This window comes from Haemorhous mexicanus, chromosome 4 (assembly GCF_027477595.1).
Source record: "Haemorhous mexicanus isolate bHaeMex1 chromosome 4, bHaeMex1.pri, whole genome shotgun sequence".
Lineage (NCBI taxonomy): Eukaryota > Metazoa > Chordata > Aves > Passeriformes > Fringillidae > Haemorhous > Haemorhous mexicanus.
Genome location: NC_082344.1, coordinates 36,179,007 through 36,206,274, shown reverse-complemented (window position 1 = coordinate 36,206,274; position 27,268 = coordinate 36,179,007). Strand labels below are relative to the sequence as shown.

The 27,268-nt window shown below is 40.2% G+C and overlaps 1 protein-coding gene across 4 annotated transcripts in view; it reads right to left on the bottom strand.

Moving 5' to 3' along the window:
• Positions 1 to 27,268, bottom strand: part of RAPGEF2 (Rap guanine nucleotide exchange factor 2) — a 184,381-nt gene that overhangs the window by 120,776 nt on the left and 36,337 nt on the right. For all 4 annotated transcript variants that reach the window (XM_059844464.1, XM_059844467.1, XM_059844466.1 and 1 more), the window contains exons 2-3: positions 6,638 to 6,708; positions 3,072 to 3,128 (exon numbers count right to left, since the gene is read on the bottom strand). In XM_059844464.1, coding sequence (XP_059700447.1) covers positions 3,072 to 3,128; positions 6,638 to 6,708 — 128 coding nt within the window. The remainder of the gene's footprint in view (positions 1 to 3,071; positions 3,129 to 6,637; positions 6,709 to 27,268) is intronic.

Genomic DNA, 27,268 nt, shown 5'->3' with positions numbered 1-27,268 from the left:
CTGGCAATTCGGAAACGCCAGGCTTTATTACGGAACGACTTTAGCCTACAGCTCAGCAAACCTTAACATATTTTCTGCCAATCCAATATTCTTAGTGAAGAAAATAAGGGAAGCTTAAAAATATACAAGACTTCCTTACAGAAAGGAACAAACCAAACACCACTGATGCATGCACACAGAAATATCAAACAGCATGGCTGAAAAAAACCACACAGCCCTCACATGACTAATGAGGAGGAAAAAGAAGTGCTTGTTTTATTAGACACATACTCATTTGCTTACATCCAAAGCACTTATTGCCAAAGAATCCTCTGCCATCATAGTACAAAATTCAATTTTGATCTGAAAAATTTTGTTCAACTGTAAAAAGGTATTAACATCCTCTACAAGCCTGCTAGAACTTTGTTTTCTAAAGAAAATGCTAATTGGAAGCTAATTATTGGAGACATCAAGAATTACTACCATGCACACATGAAAACAGAACATTTTTTCCTTTGGACTAGTGATAAAACATATATTATGTGACCAAAATAAATATATTTTCAATGAGATCTCTAAGTAGATTTGAATACAGGTAGCAAGTTAAAAACCAACAAATATGCATGTCAAGTAAGCCTCAGTTCTGAAGTTTGGCTTTGCAGGTTTTAAGCCCTTTTGTCATTAAATTCCCATCAAATGAAAGGAGTAGAATGACTGGCAAATGAAGAATAACTCAAGCTGAACTGCCACTTCTAATAACCCAGTTTCCATTTAAACAGTGAGATGGCCGTAGGGTTTGGGAATTTGTCACTACCATGTACACCCACTGATAGTAAAGTAAATGCAGATGAGATGAGCCAATTTTAAGCAACATGCTCCTTTTTATCCCTTTGGTCAGAGGAAAAAATCTATAGAGCTACCATGAAAATTAACAACTTATTTTTTTGTTTTTTAATGTAGGATAAAATAACTGCTGTGCTTGTAAGGAAGGCACATAATTATTTTCAGCATTGCATGCAAACACACAACAGAAATTTACTTTTTTATAGATACCACTGACAAAGCAGACAGACACATGTTTTTCACAATGAAAATTTTTTGATCAAATAAACAGAGCAACTGCATTAGTCTGCCCATTAGCATTTAGGGATAAAGATTTAGCTTTTCTGCCCTGAGACATTAAGTTTTGCCTCAGGGAGGTCAAACACACAGGTCAATTAACAGCTCCAACAGTTGCAGCTATTTTAAATAGATATAGCACCCAATTTCAGATTTCAATGCAAATATACCATCAGGGGGCAGGGGGAAGAAGTTGTAAGTTAAAAAACAACCTAAAATGTTAAAATGTAATGCTCTTTAAACACCTTAGCCTTCATGATGAAAATAAGAGTGTCAAGTGGTAACTCTGGTAAGTTCATTAAAAAGTAACCAGGTTGCACGTTCCAAACTGATTTCCTACAGCTCATAACTGAGTGGATCAATCCTAACCTGGCTATCCTTTGCTTCGCTCCTGTAGTACTCAAAGAATTTTTCCAAACACATACACAACAAAACTGAAATTCTGTTTTTTAGAAGAGTACATCTTCAACACATAGGCTGAATTTGTGAAACAAAAATAAGGATCCCTCCAAGTTCATTTCCCTAAAAATAGAACACTGAAATTAGACTGCAGGTTTCATGGGATTTTCTTGCTAAGTAGATCTCAAAATATTCATTAAAAAAAATGTAAAGCTACAGCTCAGAGTAACAAGATATATTCTTAGTTTGAAAATATAGAATTTTTCTCTTTTTTTAAATAAAAAACAGTAATTGTTAACTTTCAGGTTTAGCCTATTAAACATTACATCAGAGATGTGAAATGCTAAAGCTAGCACATTTTGCATTAGCATCTATACCCAGAAACTGCCAAACTGCCCATTAAATCTTTTGAATGAATCATGGGGGGAAATGTCAAGAAGCAACTAAACAGGAATGACAGGCAAACAACCAAAGTGAAGATGAAGTCACATGAAAGGAGTGACATGGGAAATCAGTGCAAAAGAACAGCAAAATGCACTTCCAGTTAACCCAGATTTCACAATCTCCTGTTTGTGAAGTGTATTTTCTCAGGCACATATTTCCTGTAATTTTTGCCTGCATTGAGTATATGGTTAGCTAACAGTATGGATTCTTTCAGCACGTAGCTCAAATTCAAGTCAGTGCTTAGAACGACCAAAATACTGGGTCTAAACAAAAACTCTGCTACAAAGGAGACATGAACCAACTGCCTGGAAAAGGACAAACCACTGCCACAATGGTCCCTTGCAAATTAGTGTAAAATGAATAAAGATTGTACTGGTCTAATTAAAATTATCTATCCACCTATAGATTTTATCTATCCACCTATAGATTTTGACCTTATATATTTCCCATACATAACATCACTGGGTTTCATTAGACCTTAATTTAACTTTGCTGAATGAGTAAACTCAAATGCTGGAGCTTGACCAATCTCATCTTCCTCCTGATGCTCCATATAGGAGAAATTCCACAAACACAAAAGAAGGCATAGAAGTGTATTCTTTGTGTGCTTAAATGTTCAAATAATGCCAGACAACTTAGAAAAAGTATGCATTTAGAGTCTGGGTTAGGGGCAGCAAGTAAGAATCTGAGAAACATTTTGTTTCAATAAATTGGTTCCATAAAAGAAGCAATTACAATTCTCAGCTCTCTACTGTAAATCTGAGTTGACACTAGAGCACTTCCCTGCAAATTATAAACCATGTTAGATTTGTCAATTTGGCACCACTGGCACGAAAAGCTGATCACTACTACTTTCACAAAACTGAAGTAAGACTAAATGACAAACCCATATCCAATTATTAAGTTCATATAAATTTAATACAACATGCATCACCAAGCAAGAGCCACTGTTAGCTCTCTCCTTGGCAGCAGCAAATTTCTCTGATGTTTGATGATGAAAATGAAGTGGATCATTTACATTTACAGACTGTGCATGCTAGGCAAGGAATTTTGGCATTAAACAGTCCTCAACTAACTTTAATATAAATTAATTCTTTCAACATCATATAAAAGGAAGCAGAAATACTTACTAGTACAGAACTTCATTTGCTTCATGCCTTTCATATCTAACAGTTTCACACATCAGTCTGAAAGAGAAGAAGTCAATTTTAGTTATGAGTCCTATCAGTGTCACAAAGACTTCACTTTCTTAAGTTACTCAGCATTCCCACAGGTAACTCCAGCACTTACAGAAACCAACCACCAATTCAAATCCAAGCAGATTCATAATTCAAGAGAACAAATTGTAACATCTAAGCATTTAACTTATTTGTTCATCCAAGATCAGATTTTATTTAGGACACTAGATGTAGCTGTTCCCATTAAAAAAAATCTATAAAAATAAGGAAAAATTATATTGATCTCATTTTCCATAGTGATGTGATAAAAGCAAGTAGCTTTATAAAAACAGTTCTGAATTTTAGAAATGGTTGGAAATGTACTATGTGCAACACTAATCAGAGATACAATATAAAAACTGTTCTCTTTCAAGTCAGGCCCAATAGGTAAAATAAGAAACTGTGTTGCCTGGTAAATCAATGCTCCTCATTTTGCTAAAATTCAGCAACTTGAAAATTACCATGAGATTTTAATGCTAAAATCCCAGAGGGCTCCAAGAGGAGAGAATTTCCTGCAGAATAATCCTCCCCTCTAGACAGAGGATTTAAGTGCTTTCGTATTCACTGTCTGCCTGACAAATGTGGCATAATAGAGAGCAACTACAATAGAACTTACCACATACTAGGAAATGCAATGTTAACTTGATGTAGAAAAATCACAATGCCATTTCTGTCTACTGCCTTAAGGAAACAGCCCTGTGAATTACCAGGGGGGATGGGGACAAAACAAATCCCACTGCCTCCCCCTGGCCTTTCCATAGCTCTGAAGCAGACTGCAAACCCCAAGGCTATTTGACAGTCAGACAGAGATTTACCTAAGAGGCTCATGAGAACATTCAAATAAGGAACTATATTTAAATTCTGGAAATAAATTCTCTTTCCTCACATAATCCATCATCAGAATCTCGGTCTATCAATGACCAGCTGCCAGCAATAATATCATAAGCAGGCAAAAGCACTCAAGAATTACTACTCAGGCAAAAAGTCTCCAAAAAGTTGATTTGAGACCTGTAAGAGTTGGTCTGGGTTTGACATAACTACCAGTTGCCATTTCCCAGATCATTCATTTCAATAGTCAACAGACTGCTACAGAAGTCACCTTAGCATTCATCCCTCATAGGATTTTACTTATTACTTCAGCCCACTAAGAAATCATGTTTCTTCTGTTCAGAAGTGGCAGGCTTATAGTGGTATCATGACTATTCATAAACCGTTAATAGAAAATTGAGATCTTAATTCTGTTTGCAGATAGATAGATCTAAAAATTAAGAATTAAGTTTTACTACCACAGCCTTTCCCACACCCTGGTAGTTTAGATCTATACTTTGGACCATCTTTGAGAACTTTTCTCACTGAAAAAATGTCTCTATTGTATGAAGTTAAGCATTATGTATTACATATCAATTTCAATCTTTTTCCATCCTGGCACAACAAAAAACTTTGAACCACAGAACAATTTTTTTTTCAGACACTTCTCTGCAACCTAAAATTGGGTCTTGTCAAAATCTTTTACAGACACTGAAAAGCCACTGTCTGCTTCTACCTCCTGGGTTTTCATCTTCCCTCTCTGATGCTGTTTTGAGAGGGAAGGGGAACATAGACATGAAGTCACTGGTGAGAGGATACCAGAAGAGAAGTCTTTGCTAGGAGTCAGATTTAACAATTTAAATACTGCTCAAGGATAGTCTGTGCCCTACTGGTCTGGAACGATGCTGGGCAATATGCCACATAAGAGCAGGAGTCACAGGAAACAGAATCACTTTAACAAGCCAGTTTTGTTCCCCTCTGAACTGGGATAGAAGGAAGCACATTCTTGATAAAGTCACGCAAGTTCACCACTGGCTCTGAGTTTTACAGCATTTTGGTCCCATTATTAGGATAGCAATAGGGGAGAAAATGCCTTTCAATTTTTGTGTTACAGTGCGACAGTTAGAAATTACAGTGACCAAGTTGTACAAACTAGATTCCTTCCTCTTTGAGAAATTGAATTAGTTCTGATCAATACTGGTGTCCAGTTTTTGCTCAATCACTCAAACGTGATCTTTATCCACTTCCTCAACAAATGTAATAAATTACAGATGAGATCACCAGCAAGCCGTAGGGTAAGTTATTCACTACTAGGGGCTACATTGAATACATTGAGTTTTAATGAATCTCAGAGGTTTTTGTGGCATTCCACCGCCACAAGAAGAGCTGTATCCTAAAGGATACTATAAAAGCTTTCAGTCCAACATCTGCTGGGAGCCCGGCCTTTTCCATGTATGGTACTGTAAACAGAAGCTCCCTTTGAGGAATTCGCTATGCTGGGAGAGCGAGTTCCACACATTCCTCAGCAAGAAGCTCATGCTGCACAGGAAGCCAAGAAGCACACATCAACATACCACACAACCATATGTGCACACTTTGATCTTTGTAAACAAGTTAACATCAGTTTAACCCCAGCCATGCAAAACTTCACGTGTTCAAAGTATTGCATGTAACAACATAACACAAAATACTTCAACTGAATGTAACCATGACCTCCTTCCAAAGCAAAAGTAATTACAGAGACTTCTTTGAAGTTAACATTCACATTGCAAAATGTGTCTTCAGCACTTTGTAAGAAAGAAAACCTCACCTTTTATTTTCTATGAATTACAGAATATTGGTTTGGGAATGTGGACTCCCACTGAATGACGAAGCAAGAAGCCAGAAATTAGAACCTAAACCAGCATTAATCAACTCAAAGTTGCTTCAGCAGCTTCAGATGTGGCAAATGCTGGCAAAGCTCAGGATATAAAACAGCAGTAATTCACCCTCTCTACCCACAGGGCATACAGGAGATGTGCTGGCCTCCTTCTGTAGCTGCCAGCCTCACACTGATTCCCAAATACCCTCAGAAACCTCTGCTGTAAGATGCTGGTAGAGGACAACTGCAACAATTACTTAAAAATCAAACAAACACAAGTCTTTACCAAAAAAAAAAAAAAAATAGGAAGCTCTGGGAAAGATTTGACTTGAATTCATTTGCTTCATGAAGCATTTTAATAAAAAGTGTGGATGACATTTATCAAATATCTTTACAAAGTATTATTAGCATGTGTTGTGCATAATGAGCCTAAAATTTCCAGACAAAAGCAAGCACAAACTGAAACAGAAGCTGACAAATAGACTCTGCTCTCATGACTACTAAATTACATAAATCATTTCATCAATAGATAGGCTTGTACTCTGTATGTAAAGCATTTATTTCTAGTCCAAAAGTCTGAAAAGAAAACAAATGCTTCCATACTAGATAGAAATAGGATGGAACAAATAGAGATTCACTGTACAGACATACAAGGAGGAATCAATAGAAAAATAAAGAAGGGAAGAAAAGAATGCAGTGGTAGGCAGTTTGAGGTAGGATACACAATAGTGGTATATGGTTACCAAAATTACTGCTCCTTTGCCTTGTTAGTGCATTGACATAGATGGTTTTCAATGACACAGTATCATACCTTAGCTGATGCTCTCTCAGATTAGACAATGCTTCCATTCCATGTAAATATGAATACACAATCTCCAAGTCCTACAAAAATAAGGAAAACATTTTTAGCATTCTCAGTTTGATACAAGCTGTTAAAATAATGGTTTTTAAAGCATCCAAAGCTCTTTTAACAGGGGTAGTAGGGACACTTCAAGAGATTAAAGGCAAACTGCAAGAACACCTTTGATTATAATCTGGAACGTCACACGAGGAAGAATGATAGCATGTCCACATCAAATACAGAAACCTTTCTGCTTTTGCTGTCATTACTCTATGTCTAGGAAACAGGACTAGCTCAGAACTACAGTGAACTATTTTGCAACCATCACAGTCCTGCTTTCCAAAGCCAACATCCCCAAAACTTTCATTTACTTTGTAAAGCAAGGTCATAAGAAATCAGTTTTTTTCATGTTCAGGGGAAAAGAAAAAAAGTACAACAGAGTATAACAAAATACTCCCTTGTACAGAGATAATTATAAAATTGTATCCTCTTCAAACAGAAGATAATATACAATTTAAAAAGAAAAAAAAGCTAACATGAACAGAAAATTACTGACATAATAAGAAAAACCAAATATTATCCTAATTATAATATGGTGAAGTTTTATATTCAACCATTGTGGACTTCCAATATCCAGCTGACAAAACATTAATAAAGATATGAAAACAACATTCAAGACTAAAACATCCTAAAATGCAACTGTGGAAACACTAAAGCCAGGCTAGAGGCTTTGCTCAAGTTATACTTAAAATAACTACAGCGTTTAAGAGAAAGCTTCAATGAAGCCAACAACCTTTATTTAGAGTGATTTAACTTTGGCTCATGAATTTCATGCTGTTTCATCACCCTTTTTCTTATTTTAAAACTTGCTAGTTGAGAGACAAAATATGAACCATAATTCATTAAAAATCAGAGTAACAGTCCTCAACCACTAACTGAGGCAGACAAAGTTGAGAATAAACTAACACCAACACAACTCTCATAACTTACTGTGAGATGATGTTTTTCAAGTAATGGAATATATGAAAGCTAGAAATTTATGGAAGATTTGATCACTTTGAAATATCTGTGAGTTTAAAATTGCCTAAAAAGTACAGAAATACTTTTTGAGACACAATGAAAGAATGTTCTTTGGGCAAAGAAAAAGAATTGACGCCGCAGAGAGAACTTGAATTTAAGAAAGAAAAAGAAAATCCCGTGAAACACATGAAGTGTATAAACATGCTGTACTTGTTAAAACCATGGTACAGATCAGACAAGATACCAGGAGTAACACTCAGTGGCTAAGGCTAGATAGATGTCTCTCATTCTGTAACAAAAAGAATGTCTTTTTCTCACAGCAGAGAAGGCAAATGTTCCATTTGAAAAAGCAGAAGAAACACACAAGCCAAAGTGCTGCAATTTCACTTCAATTTTGGCCCTTCTGTTCCCTTGCCCTCTAGAGGCTTTGGTCCTGTGAACAGCAGAGGGCACATCAAAGACAAAAGTAATTGGGATGGAGGGACTCAGTACATACAAGGCTCTGAAGAGAACACACAGCAGTGGCTCGCCTTTTTGCTTTTTTTCCCTACAAATAGAAATGTGTGAGAAGACATGTCTGTAGTCAGGGAGCTGCTCACCAGCCTGTCAGGCTGGAGCAGGGGCTCCCAGGAGCCCTGAGCTGGCAGCAGGGTGAGATGGCAGCCAGACAGTCCCCGTGGCACCGCTGCTGCTCATCCGGACGTGCCGCACTCCATGGCACCAGCCAGCAGCTGCCATGGGAAGCTGGGAGGGGACCACTGAGGCTCAGATGCTCATAGCAGCATCTTACATGGGCAAGAGCCTGGCCAGAAAGTGCTGCTCCAACCCATTTCCAGCAAGTCTCTCTAACAACAAGCAGAGAAAAAAGGAGAGTAACTTTCTGCCACCATCTTTCTGTGGAGTGGCAGAGACTCTCTGCTGTAAAGTATTCACAGAAGAATAAACAGAGACCCATTAAGGATGCTAGCTTACAGAGCCAGGAGTGGACCCATGGGCATGTGGTTTCCAAAACTGATGGGTGACCCAAACCTAGCGACCAACCCCACAGATGTTACAAAGGAGTGAAGAACACAGGTTGTGTTCCAAGAGGAATGCAGCTCAAGTGACTCAGTGCAGGGGGAATTCATTAAATCAGGGAAGGGAGTCATAGAACCATAGAACAGTTTGGGTTAAAAGGGATGTTAAAGATCATCATTCCAACACCCCTGCCACGGGCAGGGTCTCCTTTCACTAGATAAGGTCACTCAAAGCCTCCTCCAGCCCAGCCTTAAGTCATTCTGACCCATTTCACAAGCAACAAGGTATGCTTAGTGAACTCCTTTTTTTTAAAGTAAGTAATTCCCTTTCAAAATACAAGCATACTTGTCAAATATTTGCAAATACAACATCCCACAGGTCCCCAGATGAGGAACTGCAGATTGTGAAAGTCCTTGACTTAAAAAAAAAAAAAAAAAAAAAAAATTTTTAAAATCTAAAAAACTCTAATAAAAGGGAGAGGTGAGGAAAAAAACACAGTTAATTAAGTCTTTACTTGTGCTTCCATCATAGTTGCTGGCTAAAGATACCTCATCACTGTGAGAACTAAGGTGAGGGGCTTTTTCCAGTTTGGGAAAAAAGAAAAAAAAGAAAGAAAAGGGCAGCAAGAAAACATTCTAACATCTCAGCTGCCATGCACTGGATATTTCTGACAAGTGCCAAAGTGAGCTGCTGCCCATTCCTTAAGCAGTTTCTTTCCAGAGACGTCTGGCAGGGAACAGCTCCCTCTAGCACCAAAAGATTGGCATTGAAATTGAAGTAACAAAAATCCAGCAACACTCCTTTCAGTCAACTTCTCCACAATACTGCAAAGTACAAAAAACTACAATAGAGTCAAAAAAGCAAATATATATTCATGTGTGGGCAGTAGGCTCTGCACACTTCCAGTCAGCCTGCAGCATTAAAGAGGAGAAAGGCAATGCAAAAAAAGCAAAATCAGAATGTCAAGATATTGTTGTTAGGTCGCATCAGTTTTCCATTTATCTCAGGAAAAATTGCGCTGCGCTTACTTGGCAAAAATACTCTTTATTGAACACAAATAGCTGTTTCAACTTCTTAATTCAAAATGAATTGACAGAATGCAAGAGTCCTTTGGAAACATCTGTGCCAAGCATTGCAATATCCTAAACAGACTCCAAGTGCTTGAAATGAAACCTTTTCACAAAAGTAACACACACACACACACAAACTTAGGCATGTAAGCTCTGAAAGTTTTTGATTTTGATATTCGAGACACTTGACAAAAGCTAAGCTTCTCAATTTCTCAGGAAAAGAACTCCATCTCTAAAGGACACGAGAAGTCTACATGACTTATGCCGACTGGTTAAGCAAAACCCTTAAAGCAGCAGCTAAAGGTAAGCCCACTGTGACTCACACCAGCTCTGCTGCCAGCTCGCAGCGCCCCTGAGCCGCCCCCAGCTGATGCCCAGGATATGCAGAAGTAGGCAAGCGGCAGCAGCACAGATGCTTCCCTGGATGCTGCTCTCACAAGGCGTGTTCCCAAATAACCACCGGAGGGCAGAGCGAGCCACCGAAACTTCAGAGACCGTCATTCTCCCTTCATTGCTGCGAATACAACTTCGCCAGAGTTCCAACACGCCAAGAGGAGCAAAGCGAAGCCATCACCACTACAACTGGTTAAATATTCTGCTACAGGAAGGACTACTTACCCAAAAGCGCAGAGGAACTAACAGCTTTCTGCCTCCTAGTCTTATCTAGCCAACAGAATTTGAAAAAAAAAACAAAAACAAGAAAGAAAAGGCAAAAGCCATGCAAAGCCTCAGCTGATCTTGCTACACAAAGGTTGTGGCAACAGCTTGAAAAAACATCTCCGAACCCAAAAATTAAATGCAAAGCACAAATTAGTGCAGCTTTTAAAGCATGCTTTTATTTAAATGAAAGCTAAAAGACTGAAATCTAATCTACACTTAAATCTGTACTGCAGCCAAAGTCATATGCTTGGGTTGCTGTGTGGGAAGCAGCACAAAATTTGTTTAATTCAGTGTTATTTCTTAATTTACTTGTTTCCGTGGTGTCAGATGGATCACTTTAAACTTCTGACTGTACTTTGAAACAAAACAGAGACACTCAAGTTTTAACACAGCTCAACTTCAATTAGATCTGCAGAAACATACTGGTCTGCAACCTCACCTCTGCTCTCCATTCTAATAAAAATCTCTCTATGTTTATGCCCAGACTTTTCTATCCATTTGCTCCAAACATATTTGCCATTTACACAAACCAGAGAAACTCAAAGCAGAATGCTGGCCCCAAACTCATAATAGCTTAATGAAGACATTTTTTCTTTATTAAGATGATAGAGATGTGAAAATTTGCTATTTTGGACTGAAAAAATTAAACCTCTCTAAAAATTGTAAGCTTACACTGTTTTCAGTCCTGGTTTGCATTAAGGTGTGAAACTACAGGCCAAAGTCAACTATTCATTCCTGCCACACAAAACAAAATCCTGAGAAATTCATTGCTCTCCAAGTAAGAAATTCACTCATTTTTGTGATGTGGCAAACGAGCAGAGAGCAGCTTTCATCTTATAATAGTTTGGTTTCTTTCAAATCAAAAGGAAAAATAGAAAACAAGCTAACTTCTAGACTCACGGTGTTGAAGGATAGAAAATAAAAGCAAATTTTCAAAGCACCTAATATTCACCTGAGGCTCAAAAAGATCTGAGTGCTGAGAGTGCAATGTATTTTGAAAGGCTGATCTCTTAAAAATAACCTATCTTTATTTCACACTCAGCCAACCACCAGGAGAACCAGGCTCCAAATGGTGCACTCTCCCCGCATCACACGTGGCCCCTCCAAACCTCACCCCAAGCCCACATTTCACTGCTGTGAAGACAGGAGATCCCACCTGGTCCCTCCAGGCTGATTCCTCCACCTCCCTGGCCCCAGGGTGAGCACCTGCTCGGAGGTACCCATCTTTGAGCTGCTCTCTTGGCAGCATGAGACTCATAAGCTCCAGTGTTGAGGTCATGGAAGCAACCCTCCTGCAGCCTGGAGGAGGTGGGACCTCAAAGTCTTTGATGGGTTTCAACAGACCATGAAACTGCTGGCAGGAAGAGAGGCATTTCTATATGACTGGCTGAACAGTTATTCTAGCTCAGACTGGGACCTTCCCAAATTGTCATGTACTAACAAGAGCAGCAATGACAAGTTTTTTCTTCTTATTGAGCAACGAAGCCACAGTCCAAACCCAGTTTGTTGAAGTCCTGCCTCTCTTGCACATTGTAATTGTAGGATCCTCTCTCTTTCCCTTTTCTTCACACACCCAATCATATGACTCTCAGCCACTAAGGTAGCTATACCAAGCCCTTATATTCCTTTTTTTTCCCCCCCCTTCTACTATTGACTTAGCACTGGCCTGTCTGGCTGTCTGTACTGGCTCACTGAGGCCAAAGCAGTGCCAGCATCACCAAAAGAAAGAGACTGGACCACAGCAACATCAATCCTATTTGGCCTACAGAAATCTGCCATGTGCACAGAAGAGCTGTGGCCACTCCCACGTAGGTTTGTTCACATGGAAATGCCAGGCTCTCACCCAGAGCAGCTCAGGAGATGACACACGTCACTGCCTCCAGAGACAGCAAGGTGGGCAGGCAGGGCAGGGACTGGGGGAGCACACGAGCTACCCCAGCCAAACTTCCCTCTGCAGGCAAAACCTGAGGGGGACTAAACACTCACCTAAGGGTGAGCTCACATCTTGCAAATACTGACCTGCAAACCACAGGAACAAACCACAAAAACTGACTTCCCCAGTGACAGAGGAATCCACTATTGCTGATACCAAAATCACTGCCATGCACACATGAAGAGGAATATTTTATCTTCACCTCCAGTGTGCCAGCAGCAGAAAAAAACCCAAACACACTCCTAACTGCTGTGCAGGAGCATGCCCAGGTATGCACACACTTATCACTGAGCCATAAAGAGATTAAAAAGAAGTATTTGTCTGCACATTTTTAACATTCTTTTTCTTACACCAGGACCTTCAAATTCAGGTGGGGGCACTGCCACATGGGAAGCCTGCCAGTACCCAACCTATTATCCTACCAATTTCATTTTTCTTTTTAACTTTACTGTAAGCTACAACAACATTTTTCTGCAAGTCCTTCTTACTATTGTACATAAAGATCTGTGGCTTAAAATAAACTAAAGACTAAGTTATTGGAAATAATTTATTGATGCTGAATTGGCAGCTATATGAGAAGAAATTAAATATTTAATTGAAAGTACATATGTTTAATGACCCTCACTTCATTTATATATGAATGAAATTCCATGGGCCATGTTTTAAGGAAGAACATATGTTTTGTAAATTTACCTGAAAGTTCTGGAAAATCTTACCATCTTAACCTGTATGCATTTATCTCAAATAATATGCATTATATACTGGGAAATTCCTGACAAAACATCACTCCACAGCAACCAGGCATGGGTAAGCTTGGGAATCAGCCCTCACCAGAAGGGAGCTTACAGACCATCCAGCCAACCCAAGCCTTCACTTCCTCTAAGAAGTGGAAAAGAGATATTGTATTGATCTTGTTAGGAGTTGTTGACACACAAAAATTGATATTTTTAACTCCACCATGGGTAGGGTGGGGATATTTGTTCTGGATTATTATCTGTTCTAGGTGGAATTCTTAAACTGGAATAGAAACAGGAGGAACAGACAATTTTAATCTGGAACTGAAGCACCCGTGCATGAAGCTAATCAGGAGCAACTCCAAAACCCCATAAAGAAAAAGGAGAAATCCCATTTTCCTGGGAGTAGTCCCAGTACAGAACAACAACACACCTTTCCAAAGACTTAGCTGAATTACTGCTTCAATGTCACATGCTGGAGAAACACCATGGGATCACATGGGATCACAGTAAAACAACTGCAGAGAAACATGATGTTTCAGCAGGGTACTGAAATCAGCTTTCCTGTCTTTCAAAGATACTTAATTTCTTTTGTGAATTTTCTTTCAAAAGAGTTTCCCCTCAAAAGACAATTTCATTAATGCTGATTTTTGCATTTTAGAATTTTTTTTTTCTAATTGAAAGTGTACAAAAATGAGTTGGAAGGTTTGACGACCCACCCACACTAACAGACTTTTAGCACTGTCTCAAGAGTACCCCAATTGATTCAACACATCCTGATGGTCATAAAGCTTTCAGCAGAATAAAGCAAAGGGAAAAAAAAAATGAAGACATTCATTATTATAATCATCCTATAAGATGGGGGGATGAACATGGACTGGGTAGATGGGAAATTAGAGCCTGCCATGGCATAGAAGTCCATGAGCAAACTAATGAGTGTAGGAAATTACAGGGTAGTGCAGTGCATTTCTTCTCTGCCTTCCGGCCTCTCAGAAGTCAGACAATTAAATGCTTAACACAAAAGCCCAAGTTCTGTAGTCAGAAATCCAAAGGTTGATCGCATGTCCAAATGCCAGAAAAGCAATTCCACCACAAAAGATCCTTCCTACTGACAGCATAGTCCATAATTGTGAAAGGCACTTCAGTTATTCATCATTAAATATATATATGCATTTATTATCAGTAGTTGGAGGTTTGTATTAAGGCTGTTAAATCCATTTTCACATTCACTGCACAAATATTCACATCTTTTGCTGCAGAGGGGATTTTTAATGCTAAGGAGAGTTTCAAATTGTTTTGAGATAGGGTTATTTATACCATATATTCCATTAGCTGTATGAAATAACACCCAGTATCCTATTAACTAAAATAAATCTTGCACTAACAAATAGATGAGTTACTAAGCATGGTGGTACTTATTTTTTAAACAACTACTTGTAGCACAGACCAATTTTATGTAAGTTTATTCAAATATGCAGTACTAAAATGATTGGCAGCTTTCCATTAAAAAAGAAATCTTAAAAAAAAAAAAATCAGGAACTGAAAAGGGAAAAATGAAGTGAAACACAAATGCCCTGGAGTTAATAGCCAAAAAGTAACTCCTCGTTGGCACCAAGTTGTGATGGCAGAAGCACTTTAAAGGACATCAGCCTAGAGATCAACATCACAAACAACTAAGGTGGCCAGGAAAAGAAGACCAGGGTGTATCACCTAAGTCTGCCCTCCAAAAATAGGGTCAGTAGTTAGCTGTGCTTAGAGGATTCCCCAAGAGCTGTGAGAGCAAGATTAAGATACGACAGTTCTCAGAGACTTTTAGTAGTGGGTTTAGGGGGCTTTTTAAGAGTGTTTAATTAATCTACAGGTTTCAAAGCAGGCAGGTTAGTATCCACGGAACTAGGATACTCACAAGGACTGTAGTTCACACAACCTAGGAATAACTAAGCCAGTCAAACAACCTGCCATGAAGGAAGCACATCACTACAAACTTGATCTAAATGAAACCATCATACAAACTCCCTTATAGTGAGCAAGGGCAATCTATTTTCTGAAAAAAATTAAGTTTCTCTAAAGCCTAGGTCCTGGTACTTCGACATCATAGCCACAGCTATACAGCATTCCTTCTTCAAATGCATCATTAAAAGTGTTGTGATGATAAATCCCAACAATGTATACTTCACAGCATACTGGTATTTATGGTGGATGAACACATGGTGGACCAGATGTGTTAAATGGGGCAGGTACTCCAAATCATGAGCAAAAATGTCACAGTGACATAGAAGAGGTGCCTTTCATCAATTGATATGTGGTAATTGCTCCTGTGAATACTTTAAGCTTTCCCTTGTGAACAAACTGTAAATTCAGTACCAGGATAGGGCAGAAATGTGCCTGAGCTGATGAAGGGGTAACCCAGGAAGCCACCTCTGCACAATCACCTGTGATCATCTGTCTGCATCTGAAGCTGCGACAGTCCCAAATGCTAATGTTCATCCAACTTCTCAGACATAGCTGCATTATAAAATGCAATGTCTTGCTTTTAAAACAAGATCTTGGAACAAACCTTGTGCTGTTGGGAAGGAGCAGCCCAGCAATGAAATGGGGGTTTCAGCACTGTCCCGAGTGCTGAATGTCATCACACTCCACTCTGGTTTGTGCACTTCCTCCCGTGCCAACCAAAACCAAAGAAACCCCAAAACTACCCAGAAACACAAGCTCCACCCTCCTCAAGAAAAATCAGTTCCCAGGCATAATTCAATCCCATCCCAGCCAGCAACACACTCCTTGCAGAACTACCCAGAGCATCAGGGCCACCTCCGCTTTGTAAACTGGAGTTTTCTGGGAGCCCACGATGCCAGGGGAGACCCTGACCACTCCTGCAGAGGTTACTGGTCACAAACCACCACCACTGAGCTGGGCTTAAGCAACGAGGAGCTCCAGGCTGCAGCTCCCGGCTTATTACCATGACAACGCGCATCCCGAAACAAAGGGAACCCGCACGCGCTGAGAGCTGTGCTCTGCCAGAACTGACTACCAAAATATCTCAGTAGTACTATAATCAACAGCAAATACAGTGACTTGTTTTCTGTGGCTGGCTTACAATCATTTTACATTGCTGGCTTACAACCAACCAAAGCAAAAACACAAAACAAACAAAACAAAAATAAATTCCCCTTTCCAACCACAAAGGCAACAGCGAGTATTTGCTGAAGGAAAATTGCACTATTTCTTTTTGCTTTAGAGAGTTTGGGGTTTTATTAATGGGAAGGAATGTTGCTCAGTTTCTTCATATTTATGCGTTTAAAAAAAAAAAAGCAGATAAAATAAAATCGTAAGGAAGAGGGAGAAAATATTACACCACAATTTTGAAACTTTATATCCCAATATACATCCTTTACATTCATGCTTTTAAAGAAAGCATTAAAATTCATTTAGACAGATAAAATTTTCCCACAAGTTACACACACAAGATAGCCAAAAGTCATGTTCTTTTTCTTTGTTAGCAGATACATTTGCAACATATTTCAGAGCATTGCTTCCAAGAGATATAAATCTTACTCGAAGCATCAACAGTAGGTCACATGAAAATTATTCCCAGGCTATCAGGCAAATGATCATACTGAAGTACATATTTGCATGTCAAATCATTCTTCACCCAAAAATTAATCTCAAAAGCTACCGGTGGTCGCATCCTTCCAGAGCTGGCATTGCTCCTCTGTGTAAAGGAGGCAAGCAGATAACTAACTGAAGTTCTAAAGTACTTTCCACAGAATATACATCAAGCATGAATTTATTTCTTAGCTCAGGTATTTTCTGAAACAGAGACTGCACTTAATAACTCCAAATTACTATCTTTCGGGATTTTTAATTTTTTTTTTCTTTTCCTATAAGACACGGTAGAATTCTGAGAGGGAAGTCAGTTTCAGGTTTGGGTTTTTAAGTATTACTCGGGGTTGAATCTATTTCCATATTTCAGATGGGCTTACTAGGGACACTGCTCTGATCTGACTTCAGCACACATTTTCACCCTCAGAGGAGAGCACCAGTCACCAAAGAAATCTGCACTTGAAAGGGGCAAACATCCACAGAGGTCAGGCTTCTGTAGGATCATGGCGGTGGTGAAGCAGGGCATGCAACGTGAATGCAGCTCCAAGTACCATGAAACCGCATGGAAAACACGCGCTAGTGCCCTTCCACTGCCGAATGGGCTGGACTTTCATACAATCAGGCTCGATGATTCTTCTGTGGGAAGTACTTCAGTCGTTTGCTTGGCTCCTTTACACAGAGGAGCAATGCCAGCCCTGGCAGGATGAGATGAAGATGCTCTCTCGGGCACCGGGTCCATCGGACACCTCAGTGAGCAAACCCCGCTCGGCACAGCTGCCTCCTCCGTGTCAAGTCCAACAAGGAGAAGCCATGCAGGCACCCACAGACAGCCCACACGACACTGCACCAGCGCCAGGGCTCTGGGAGCAGCCTGGCTGGGTGGCCAAGCAGGCGGATGAGCTGGGCTCAGCCCGTCTCCCTGCCTCTGCCTGCTAAGGGGAAGTGGCACAGGGCGGCTGCAGTCACTCATCACTGCCCTTAGAGGGAAGGAAGGACTTGAGGGTCTTGGTTCAGTCTTACCTGGCACAGCAGCCACAAGGGAAAACCATCGGAACCGCACGGAAGTTTAAAGAATACAAGAGAAATCACACAGAGAAACTTCATTCTGCCAGCCCCTAAAAAAAATCCCTTCTGGAGGGAACAAATCCTTCGGCTGGTTTGGCTGTACTGTTAAACCACAGGAGAGAATCTGGAACCACCCTTCTCAAATATCCCCCATTAGCAGCTCTAGATAGCTCTTTCTCAGCTCTTTGAAATCCTTTTCAGCTCATCACACCTGCTGAAGGCATCCATCAGACCCAAATCCACTTCCACGCATCAGACAGCTCAACACCAAGAGTTAACACCTATACCCTTTGTCAAACAGCCAGCTCCATGCCTTAAACCCTGCATTTGTACCACAGAACACAGAGCTGGTCACACAGACGTGACGTTCGCTATCACACACAGAGGAGATTCCGAAAAGGCTGGAAACTGTGAATTAAGCTGATCTGCAGCATACTCTGTTCCCGGACTTGGCTGGTTCCATATGTGTTTTTCAACAACTCTACCAAACCCAACAAAGAGACAGAGATATTACCAGTTATTTTTTTGTGACCAGGGACTTCCTAGTTAAGACGACAAGGCATCACAATAGCAGTGACTGCTCCAGGCTGGCCTACAAACCATCTACTGCATTCGAGTTTCATTTCTACTAGCTGCTAGTGAGATATGCGGCTGTCACGTCACAGCTGATTTTTTCTTGTTTTTACCGAAGTTCAAAACCGCCCCTCCATATGCTATACTCGTTTCTCTCCCCAGAAGCCCCAACAAAGACGGACATTTGCACACGCACCTGCACAGCAGGTGGTGCAGCCTCCAAAGGACCAACAGCAAGTGTTGTGGGTTTGGGAAACCAAACACAGCGACCCCGTCCACAGGACAACAGCAGGCAGCCTCTCAGAATCTTAATCCAACCCATATTAAAGGGAAAGAGGTTTTTCCAAAGTCTTTCCAGAGTAGGACCATATGTCACATGCTTTGCTCAGTGCAAGTTAAACACGTGTTAGAGATATAACATGGAATTCCTGTTGTGTAATAAAACACACACCCTTCGTTTCATAACAAAGTATTTTGGTCTGGTTCTTGAGCATCATTTTTTATATAAACTTTATAACCAGTTATTGATATATAAAACTTATCAGTTGATTTGCAAACTAGTTTAGAGTGAGCATATGACAGCCATCCATTTACCACATCTTAACAAGATACTGCTTATCAACTCCTGAGCAAAGGACATTTGTTCTTAAACCAAGTGCATACCATAACAGCAGCTTAAAATCATGTGTTGTCTCCAAAATCAGACATTAAAGGTATGCACATTCCTCATCAGAGATTACTGCTTATCTCCTGAGTCTAACGACTCACTCTTACCCTTAAAAACAACTCCAAACAGAGCTCAGGTAAGGCACGGCAGTGAAATATCACACCCCTCCCAAAAGCACTCGGACAATAGCTGCAATCTCTGCCATCGGAACACCACATTCAGTGGCAAGAAGCCCTTCCAATTAGGAACCCAACTCTCAGCAGGTTTGGGCACCACATCACTCTCTAAGCATTCCTAAGACTGTACTAACAAATATAACCAGAGTTAACCAGCTGCTTGCACAGCCCTTGAATGCCCTAAAACATGGAAGAAACAAACACCTTTCCATATTTTTTTTCCGAGTTTGCCACCAGAACACAGGAGTGACAAATGCAACTTCAAACAGCAGCAAGCCTTTCCTAAAGATACAATGGCCTATGGTGATGCTGGATGACAGAAAAAACGGGAGACCATGCAGAAACACTGCCACCTCCTCCAGGAGCCAGGTGGTAGCCAGAGCCTTACTCCAGGAGCATCTGCTGGGATATGCGGATGCACCACGCTCCCCAGTGACTCTGAGCTTCAGGCTAAGAGCAAGAGGGATGACTAGTGACAGTGACTAACAGCAGAGGACTCCTCCAAGGGCCGGCCACGGTGACTGAGGTAAATGGCTGCAGAGGGGTGGGAGGGCGAGGCACAAGGACACGGCACCTGTGGTGTTCAGCAGGAGGAGCTGAGATCCAGGCAGGTTTGTTATTAGCTCTGCCCTCCATGGCTGTCTGTGGGTACCAACAGAGCTAATTACTGTTTCTGCTCTCTGCTCCCCAGCCCCACTTGGAAGGGCTCATTAAGTCAGGAGTCAGGCAATACCCACAACAGCCTCCACTACATTTAGGCAGCACTTCTCTGCTGGAGAAAGAAGCCACAGAAACCCCGAAGAGTGAGATGCAGAAGGCAGATCCACAGGGAGTCAGCTCAGGAGCAACAGAACTGGATCAAAACTAGCTCTGTGGAAATCCAAGGTGCTTTCTGCATCCTGTTCACTACCCCCAAGTCCAAAAATAAAGCCCAGTAATTACACCATCCCTGCATCATCACAAGTTTTCCTCAGTGTGCCTGCTGCCTCTCAACTAAAGCATCCTGCAGGACCTGACCTCTCTTTGAAAAATCATAACAGCACCTGTAAACTGACAGGGAAGCCTGTAAGTGTTAAGACTTTTTCCTTTGAAGACAACATTCCCAGTTAAGATAGATTGTGATTATTATTTCTAGTGTCACACATCAAGGAGTGGCTTGTCTGTCAGATTTTACCTATTTAATCTGCAAGTGGTCAGCAGTCAGACAAATTATCTAGTTTAAGAAACAGTAGTCAGACTGCAAACTTTTCATCCACAACACAATACAACCAAGTGTTTGCAGACTATAAAATCATTTTCTACGTACAAGACCCATGCCCTACAACTGAGAGTTTCTGACAAAATAAGGTTTTACCTTGTCACATTAGCCCCTCCGCCTTACCTTCATCACCAGCATTCCTAACCCATTTCAAAAGTTTGATTTTTTCCAGAAAGACATGAGGCTTTTGGCTCCTTTGTGAAACGATCAATTGCTGAAGGCTGGCAAATACATCTACCATTTGCTTTTTCCTCATCCTTAATTCAAAGAAATTAATTTTGTATATTTCTAGTGTGTTCCCTTCTGTAGTTTCAGTAAAAGTAGCATTTAGCCCAAACAGGCAGACACAGAGATGATGGTCAGCACAGAAATGAATTAGAGGTCTCAAAGCAGCTGCTAGAGGCAAAACAGCCCTAAAGAATCTACCAGGGGAGGAAAGAACTTGTCACCTCTCTTGGCAGTCTCAGATACTAGAAAAAGTCTGAATGAATCCAGCAGCAGCTCCAAGACCCCACACATTTAATGGCAAGCCAAAACCTGCAAAATCTGGTAGAAGTTCTACAGAGTTTCCAGCTGTACTTTTAACTAAAGCTTTCTGGCACTTGTGAAGGTACGAAGAGCAGCCAGGAGCTCCTAGAACGAGTGCATAAGCTGGATGTGTCTACAAAAACAGCCAGCAATGCAATCATTTTCTTGTAAATTTTGTAAATGCTTTATATCTGTTCTCAAATAGGGGACCCTGAAGCTTCAGTTAGCTCAGCTGGTTAGAGCATGGTGCTAATAATGCCAAGGTTATGAGTTTGATCCCCATATGGGCCATTCACTTAAGAGTTGGACTCGATGATCCTTGTGAGTCCCTTCCAACTCAAAATATTCTGTGATTCCTTCCCTTCTGTACTTTGAGTGCACCAAGACTGCAGTGCTTATGCTTTACATTTGTCTTTCCACAGCTGAATGGACTCAAAATAAGGCAACATTCGGCTGCAGATCTCTGTCACAATAAATTTAAGCTATCTGCAGTCTGACTCCACTTTGGCCAAATACTATTTGGTCACTTAGATTTAGTGCACACGGTGGCACAAAACCTGCCTTGCACACAGTTTGGGGCAACCTGCACTCATGAACGCCCTGCTAAATTAAAATTCTGCCCTGAGGGATTGGGAAGATCTTTTTGCAACCTCCCAGAGACTGCCTGATGATTGCAAGCTATGTACTGATACAGCACATGTACTAAGTGCTGTCTTTGCCAGCTCTGCTCGGGTGGGTACTGTACAGATGAAAGACCACGCTGACAGACAGACACAGTTGTTCCTCCAGTTTCAACAGCAAGTTTGCCAGAGGAGATTCCCCAGAGTTACAGTCATGATTTAGCTGCCTCTGCACAGTTGTCTAACCCAGGGGTCAAGGTCTGCACTTTTTTTTACCATTGACTTGCACTTCTCTTTCTGCTTCTTTTTTTTTTCTTGTTTTTAAGAGTTAATTTACAAGTCAAGAACAGCAAATGGGTTGGTTTGTCTTTTGGGGTTTTTTTGGGAAGGGGGTTAGTAATTGAAATAGTACATTTTCATTTTAGTATATGAAGAAGCCATAGATTTCTAACCTTAAATTACAGAGCAGTTTCCTTCCAAGGATATTTTGATTTTCTTTCCCACGGCCCATGACAAGACTCTAAGCTCAAGCTTTAATGCAAGAACACATACTCTCTGAAATTATTAACTTGCACTGTGAGCTTACAGAAGGTACCAGCTGACTAGGAAGGAAGAGGGTGGCTATTTGAGGTTAGCTATTTACTAGGTTAAGGTTACAGTCACTCACAGGGCACGTATGGAGCACAGTTAGCCACAGAAGTGTATGAAAAGCCCGTGTGCCCTTTAGGGAGCCAGCTGATAATTCCAAACAGCTCAGGCTCAACATGATATCCTTTACTGTATCATGGGGCTGGTGGAGGTGCTGGGCAGGGTGCTCCTTTGGCATTTGGGGGAATGGTCACAACTGTGAGGGCACAGGGAGGTGACAGGACAATGCCACTGTAAGAAAGCCTACAGCTTTCCTCGTTCTGTGCTTTCTGGAATTAGTCTTCTGGAGTTACTTCAAGGATATTAAGTGTTTGGGGAATTACCTACGTCATCTTGATGTTTTAAACAGTGGAATAAAGGACTTTCTGAGAGGCAAGGTTGTACAACAGATGCTTAGGCATTTCTCCTTTCAAAGCTTTGGCAATTGTTGAGCACCTTGTGGCATTGGTATGGTCTCACTTGGTAACTGGGAATTTATCTAAGGCCAACTGGTCTTAGTTGTGCTGTAAGTGATTTAGAATTCCCAAGGGACAGGGGAAGAGAAACAAATACTGCATTCAGTACTGATCCAGAGACATAACGAAAGAAATAAGCACAAGTCACAGTAATAAACTAATGGAGATGCAGCACATCTGATTTCAGAAACTTTTCAGAAGCCTTTTATAATTATCTTCTTCATTCACTTATACCTACGAAGTCTTGTAGGGGGGAAAAAAAAAAAAACCTTTTGCAGAAGAAACTTAACTGAAAATATAAAGGTTTATAAGCAAATAAAACCTGAGCTTAAGCTTAATTTTAGATGCTGTCAAGAAAAAAAAATTGAGTACTATGCTAACAGCCTTACAGAACTGATGAAACCTGCAAACCTGATCCAAAAAAGTCAGAATATAATTCAGAGAAATGAGATAATAAGAGAGGAAGTTCCTAACAAACCAGTCTTTCAAAGGTACCTATCAAAAAAGTGAATCAAGTGAATCCTTTCTTCAACCAAAAGAATAAATATCTTGTAATAAAAAAGGCTTTTGTACACATCCTGTATATATCTCAATTTTTGTCACTTACGAGTCCACTAGCTAGTTTCAAACTTTTTTGACAGCATGGAAGATTTACAGGAGAGAGAAATAATGAAGAAATTCAAATAAACTGGAAGCAACAACCTTAGAGGATGAGAATCACAAGGAAGGCACAAGTTGAGAACATCAAGCACTTGAAAACACAAATATTTACACAGATTCTTAAACTCACAGACTAACTCTTTAAATATTAATAAAACCCAAACCTGTAAAGTACTTCATACCAACACAAATGACCTGAAACAAAAGATCAGCTTTTCCAGGCTTTCTAAATTAAAGTTAATATTTATTACAGAGTTTTCCTTGGTCCAGTAACTAAAAGTGAGCTCTATGTTAGCAAATCAGAGCATCCTATTTGGTTTCAAGTTATGAATGTGCTTTTGTATGTTACAAATAAAAGGTGACCTCAAGAAAAATGGAGCTTTGCTAGTTTTGAAGTAAACACAGCTTATCCAAAAGCCATGCTTAGATCTCTGATAGGTAACATTTTGCACAACAAACAAGGAAAGGACCAGCCCAAGCTCTCACTCATGGCAAGCTGGCAGAGGGCTCAGGCAGGGAGAAGCTGGAGCAGTTGGCAATGGAAGACCAGGAAGTCAGTTATCTGGCTGTCTGACAAGACAATTTTCTGGCTGTAATCTCATTCTCTTAAGCAAATTAAAACAACAAAAAACGCTCTCATTGCCCTTCTGGTTAACAGTATTTCATTCACTTGAACAGCCTGCTGTTTGAATCCTTAATACAACCATTACCAAGAATAAGTTTTATTTCTGACCTCAAGCCAGCAGAAGAAAGTCTCAGAACTCCCTCACAACACTGAGATGGCTCACATAAGTCCAACTTCACTGCCAGAAAGTGCTTTGTTGGTGAGTGCATGCTTTATTGAAAACAACAACAGGCATCACATATGGAAAAAGGGTTACGGCCGGACCATTTACACAATGAACACCATAATCCTGACCAAGCAGCAGCACACAAAACTTTTCTTCTATTCTCTATTCAGTTGATTCTAAAAAGCACCCAAAAGTAGTCTGAAGCAATTGTAAAATGCTGAATATTCAATAATTGGAAGCAACAGCCTTGCAACAAAACATACACAAGATTTCCAAACAAGAAGTATTCTAATGCCCCTGGTGCCAACACTTTTCTCCAGAACACTGTATTAATAAAGGGCGTGAAGAGGCAAATCAATAAAGCTCTTTTGGTAAGTTTAAGCTCTCAGCAAGAAGAGACCATGTGATTGTCTGAACTCTAGGCACTGCTCAACACGAATCATGTTACTGTAGAAATACATTCTGACATTATTAAAGTTCCTGATTTAGCCTTGCTGTAGCTCACAGTTTACAAGCAACCACAGTGACGTGTCAGAAGATGCAGTGCAGTGCCTGCACTTTTTAAAAGAAGTCTATATTTTTTTCTTTTAATATCTCCTACATGAACATTTCAACACCAAATCCCACAGTTAATACGGTTTTAGAAGGTTCTGCCCCAGGTCAGCATCTTGAAAAAAACCACTTGGATATTCATAAGCTTTTTATGCAACATGAAAAGCAAAAGTAACCAAATAATACATCTGGTTGTTTCCTACTTCACCGTTACACCACCAGAAAAAAAAAACAGTAACTGTTTTGAGACCAAGCACAAAGATGTCCTAATTACTGGAAATCCCTCAACAAACCTAAGCAGCAGAGCAAGATTAATAGTCACAAGACTCAGAGATTAATCTATTTACCAAAGAATCTGTGCAACAAAGCAGTCTAATACTAAGATTACTGAAGCTAGATTTTCAACAAGGGTCAAGAGACCTAAACACTGCAAAACATCTCCCTAATAATGACTTCTTATAAAACTAAAAATACATTCCAGAAGAAAAAGATATTACCTTGATGTCTTCCATTTAAAATGTTTAACTCAACAAGCAAAACTCTCTAGATTAATTAAATCAAAATTACTACAAAGACATTACAATGTAGGCCAAGTAACAAGGTGACCAGTGAAATAAGTCCTTTGTTTTTAATTACCTTTAAAGTACAAGAATGGATGCCAAAGACAAAAAAAAAATTTTTAAAAAAGGCCTTACCCAATTCCCACCCTCCTCCCCATAAAAAAAAAATCCTCTGTGTTGGAACACCATAACCATCAGTACTACACAGCATAACCAATCAGCAAAATAAATTTTTTTTAAATTATCTATTCAAGATATTCCACAATGCAGACATGGTATTCCCTTCCAAAAACGTTTATAACTGCTTTATAAGGAAAGAAAAACAACCAGTGTCAGATCTAGAACACAAACTTACTAAGCTTAAAAATGTAAACCTATAAAAAACCAAAAAAAAAAAAAATTAAATTTTAAAAAAAGGCTGATTAAGTTAGCTGGACCAAGAGAAGGCTCTGAGGTACCCAGACCAGATGATCACCTGCAAGCAAGCATCACATATCAGTCTTCCAAATCCCAGTTCAATGAAAGGTGGTACAGTGAAATTCAGTAACACAGAACATGGAACAAGACAGTTCAAACTAGAAATTTCAAGGGCTATTGGAGTCTTTGTTATGTAGATTGTTTAAAAACATTCAGTCATCTTAGGAAAGAACTCAGCAAATTTTATTGCTTACACCAGTTCAGATGGCTTTCAAAAGACAAACTGGCTGTCAGCTACATGTATGCTACAGAAGACACCAGAGTTCCTGTATGTTGGTTGATCTTTCCACACTTAATTATTTAGTCAGAGACTTCCACTTGCACAGATTTCAAAGGTATGTGCTCTAAAAAAAAGAATATTTCACAAAAAAGACCTTAAACCAACCTAAAACTGTTGCCACTTGAGTTTGCACTAAAGAAGCAAATGCTCACTCCTAATGCTCCTATCATCCTATAGTTACACTTACCAATTTACATTTTTTTAATTTGCACAGCATGAACTGGATGAGAAACACCTTACAGCTCCTAAGAGCACGTGCTACACGGGGAGGAACACAGTGCACTGAGCTGCATTCTGTGCTTCACAGGCTGCGCTGACACCACTCAACACCTGACTGAAATGGGACAGAAAAAGATCTCCTGGCTGCTCATCCACAGACTACCAGGGACCTGTAATGAAGCTCACACACTTTCCTCAGCCTGGGAGAGCTCTCCCATGAAGACAGAAATAATTCCTTCCATCTAGGGCATGCAACAGAGGGAAAAAATGAGGATGACAACAGAAAGTTTAACAATCCATTACAGCTCCCAAATTCCATGCTACAGATTCAGAGGTCAGCCAGCTGGTCCCAGAGGAGCATTTCCTAGATGAGAACTACCCCCAGACAGTGCCACCCACTGCCCACTGTCATTCCTGACAACTGCCTGCCCCAATGACCCAGTGAGGACTGGACAGAGGCACCTGCTGACAGCACCCCATCATATAACTCACCTGGGGGAGTGGGGAAGGAAGAACAGGTTCAGGGGTGGCCAAGGAATGTAACAGGGCAGGGAATTTTCCCTACAAACTGAACTTATTCAATGCTCAGGCCTCAGTCATCAGAAACTGCAGGCCTGTGGAAATTGGTATTTTTAATGAGCCAAATGCTAAATACAATTTAAGAATCCATGAGCACACTCAAGGCTATCCTAGAACTGTAAGCACTGATAACTTCTTCATTTATACCTAGCTCAAGAGCCAGTTGCACCAGCCACATCTTCCATTTCTTTTGGTGTTAAATAATTATCTTTAATAGGGTTTTTATGGTAGGCCTTCATTTTCCCACAGTCTCATTAACCAGGAGACTTGAAACAATAGCTCTTCTTGCATGCAAAGACAGAGGATGCAGCTGCTTCCACCTATAAATAAGAAGTTGTTGTATCAGATGTGACTGCTATTGTTTCAGCAGACCATCAGTTACATGAGAAGATTAGAAGTAAGGGTCAAGGTGTATTTTTTCCTTTCTTGGAATTGACAGGACCACTATCTCAAAAGAAA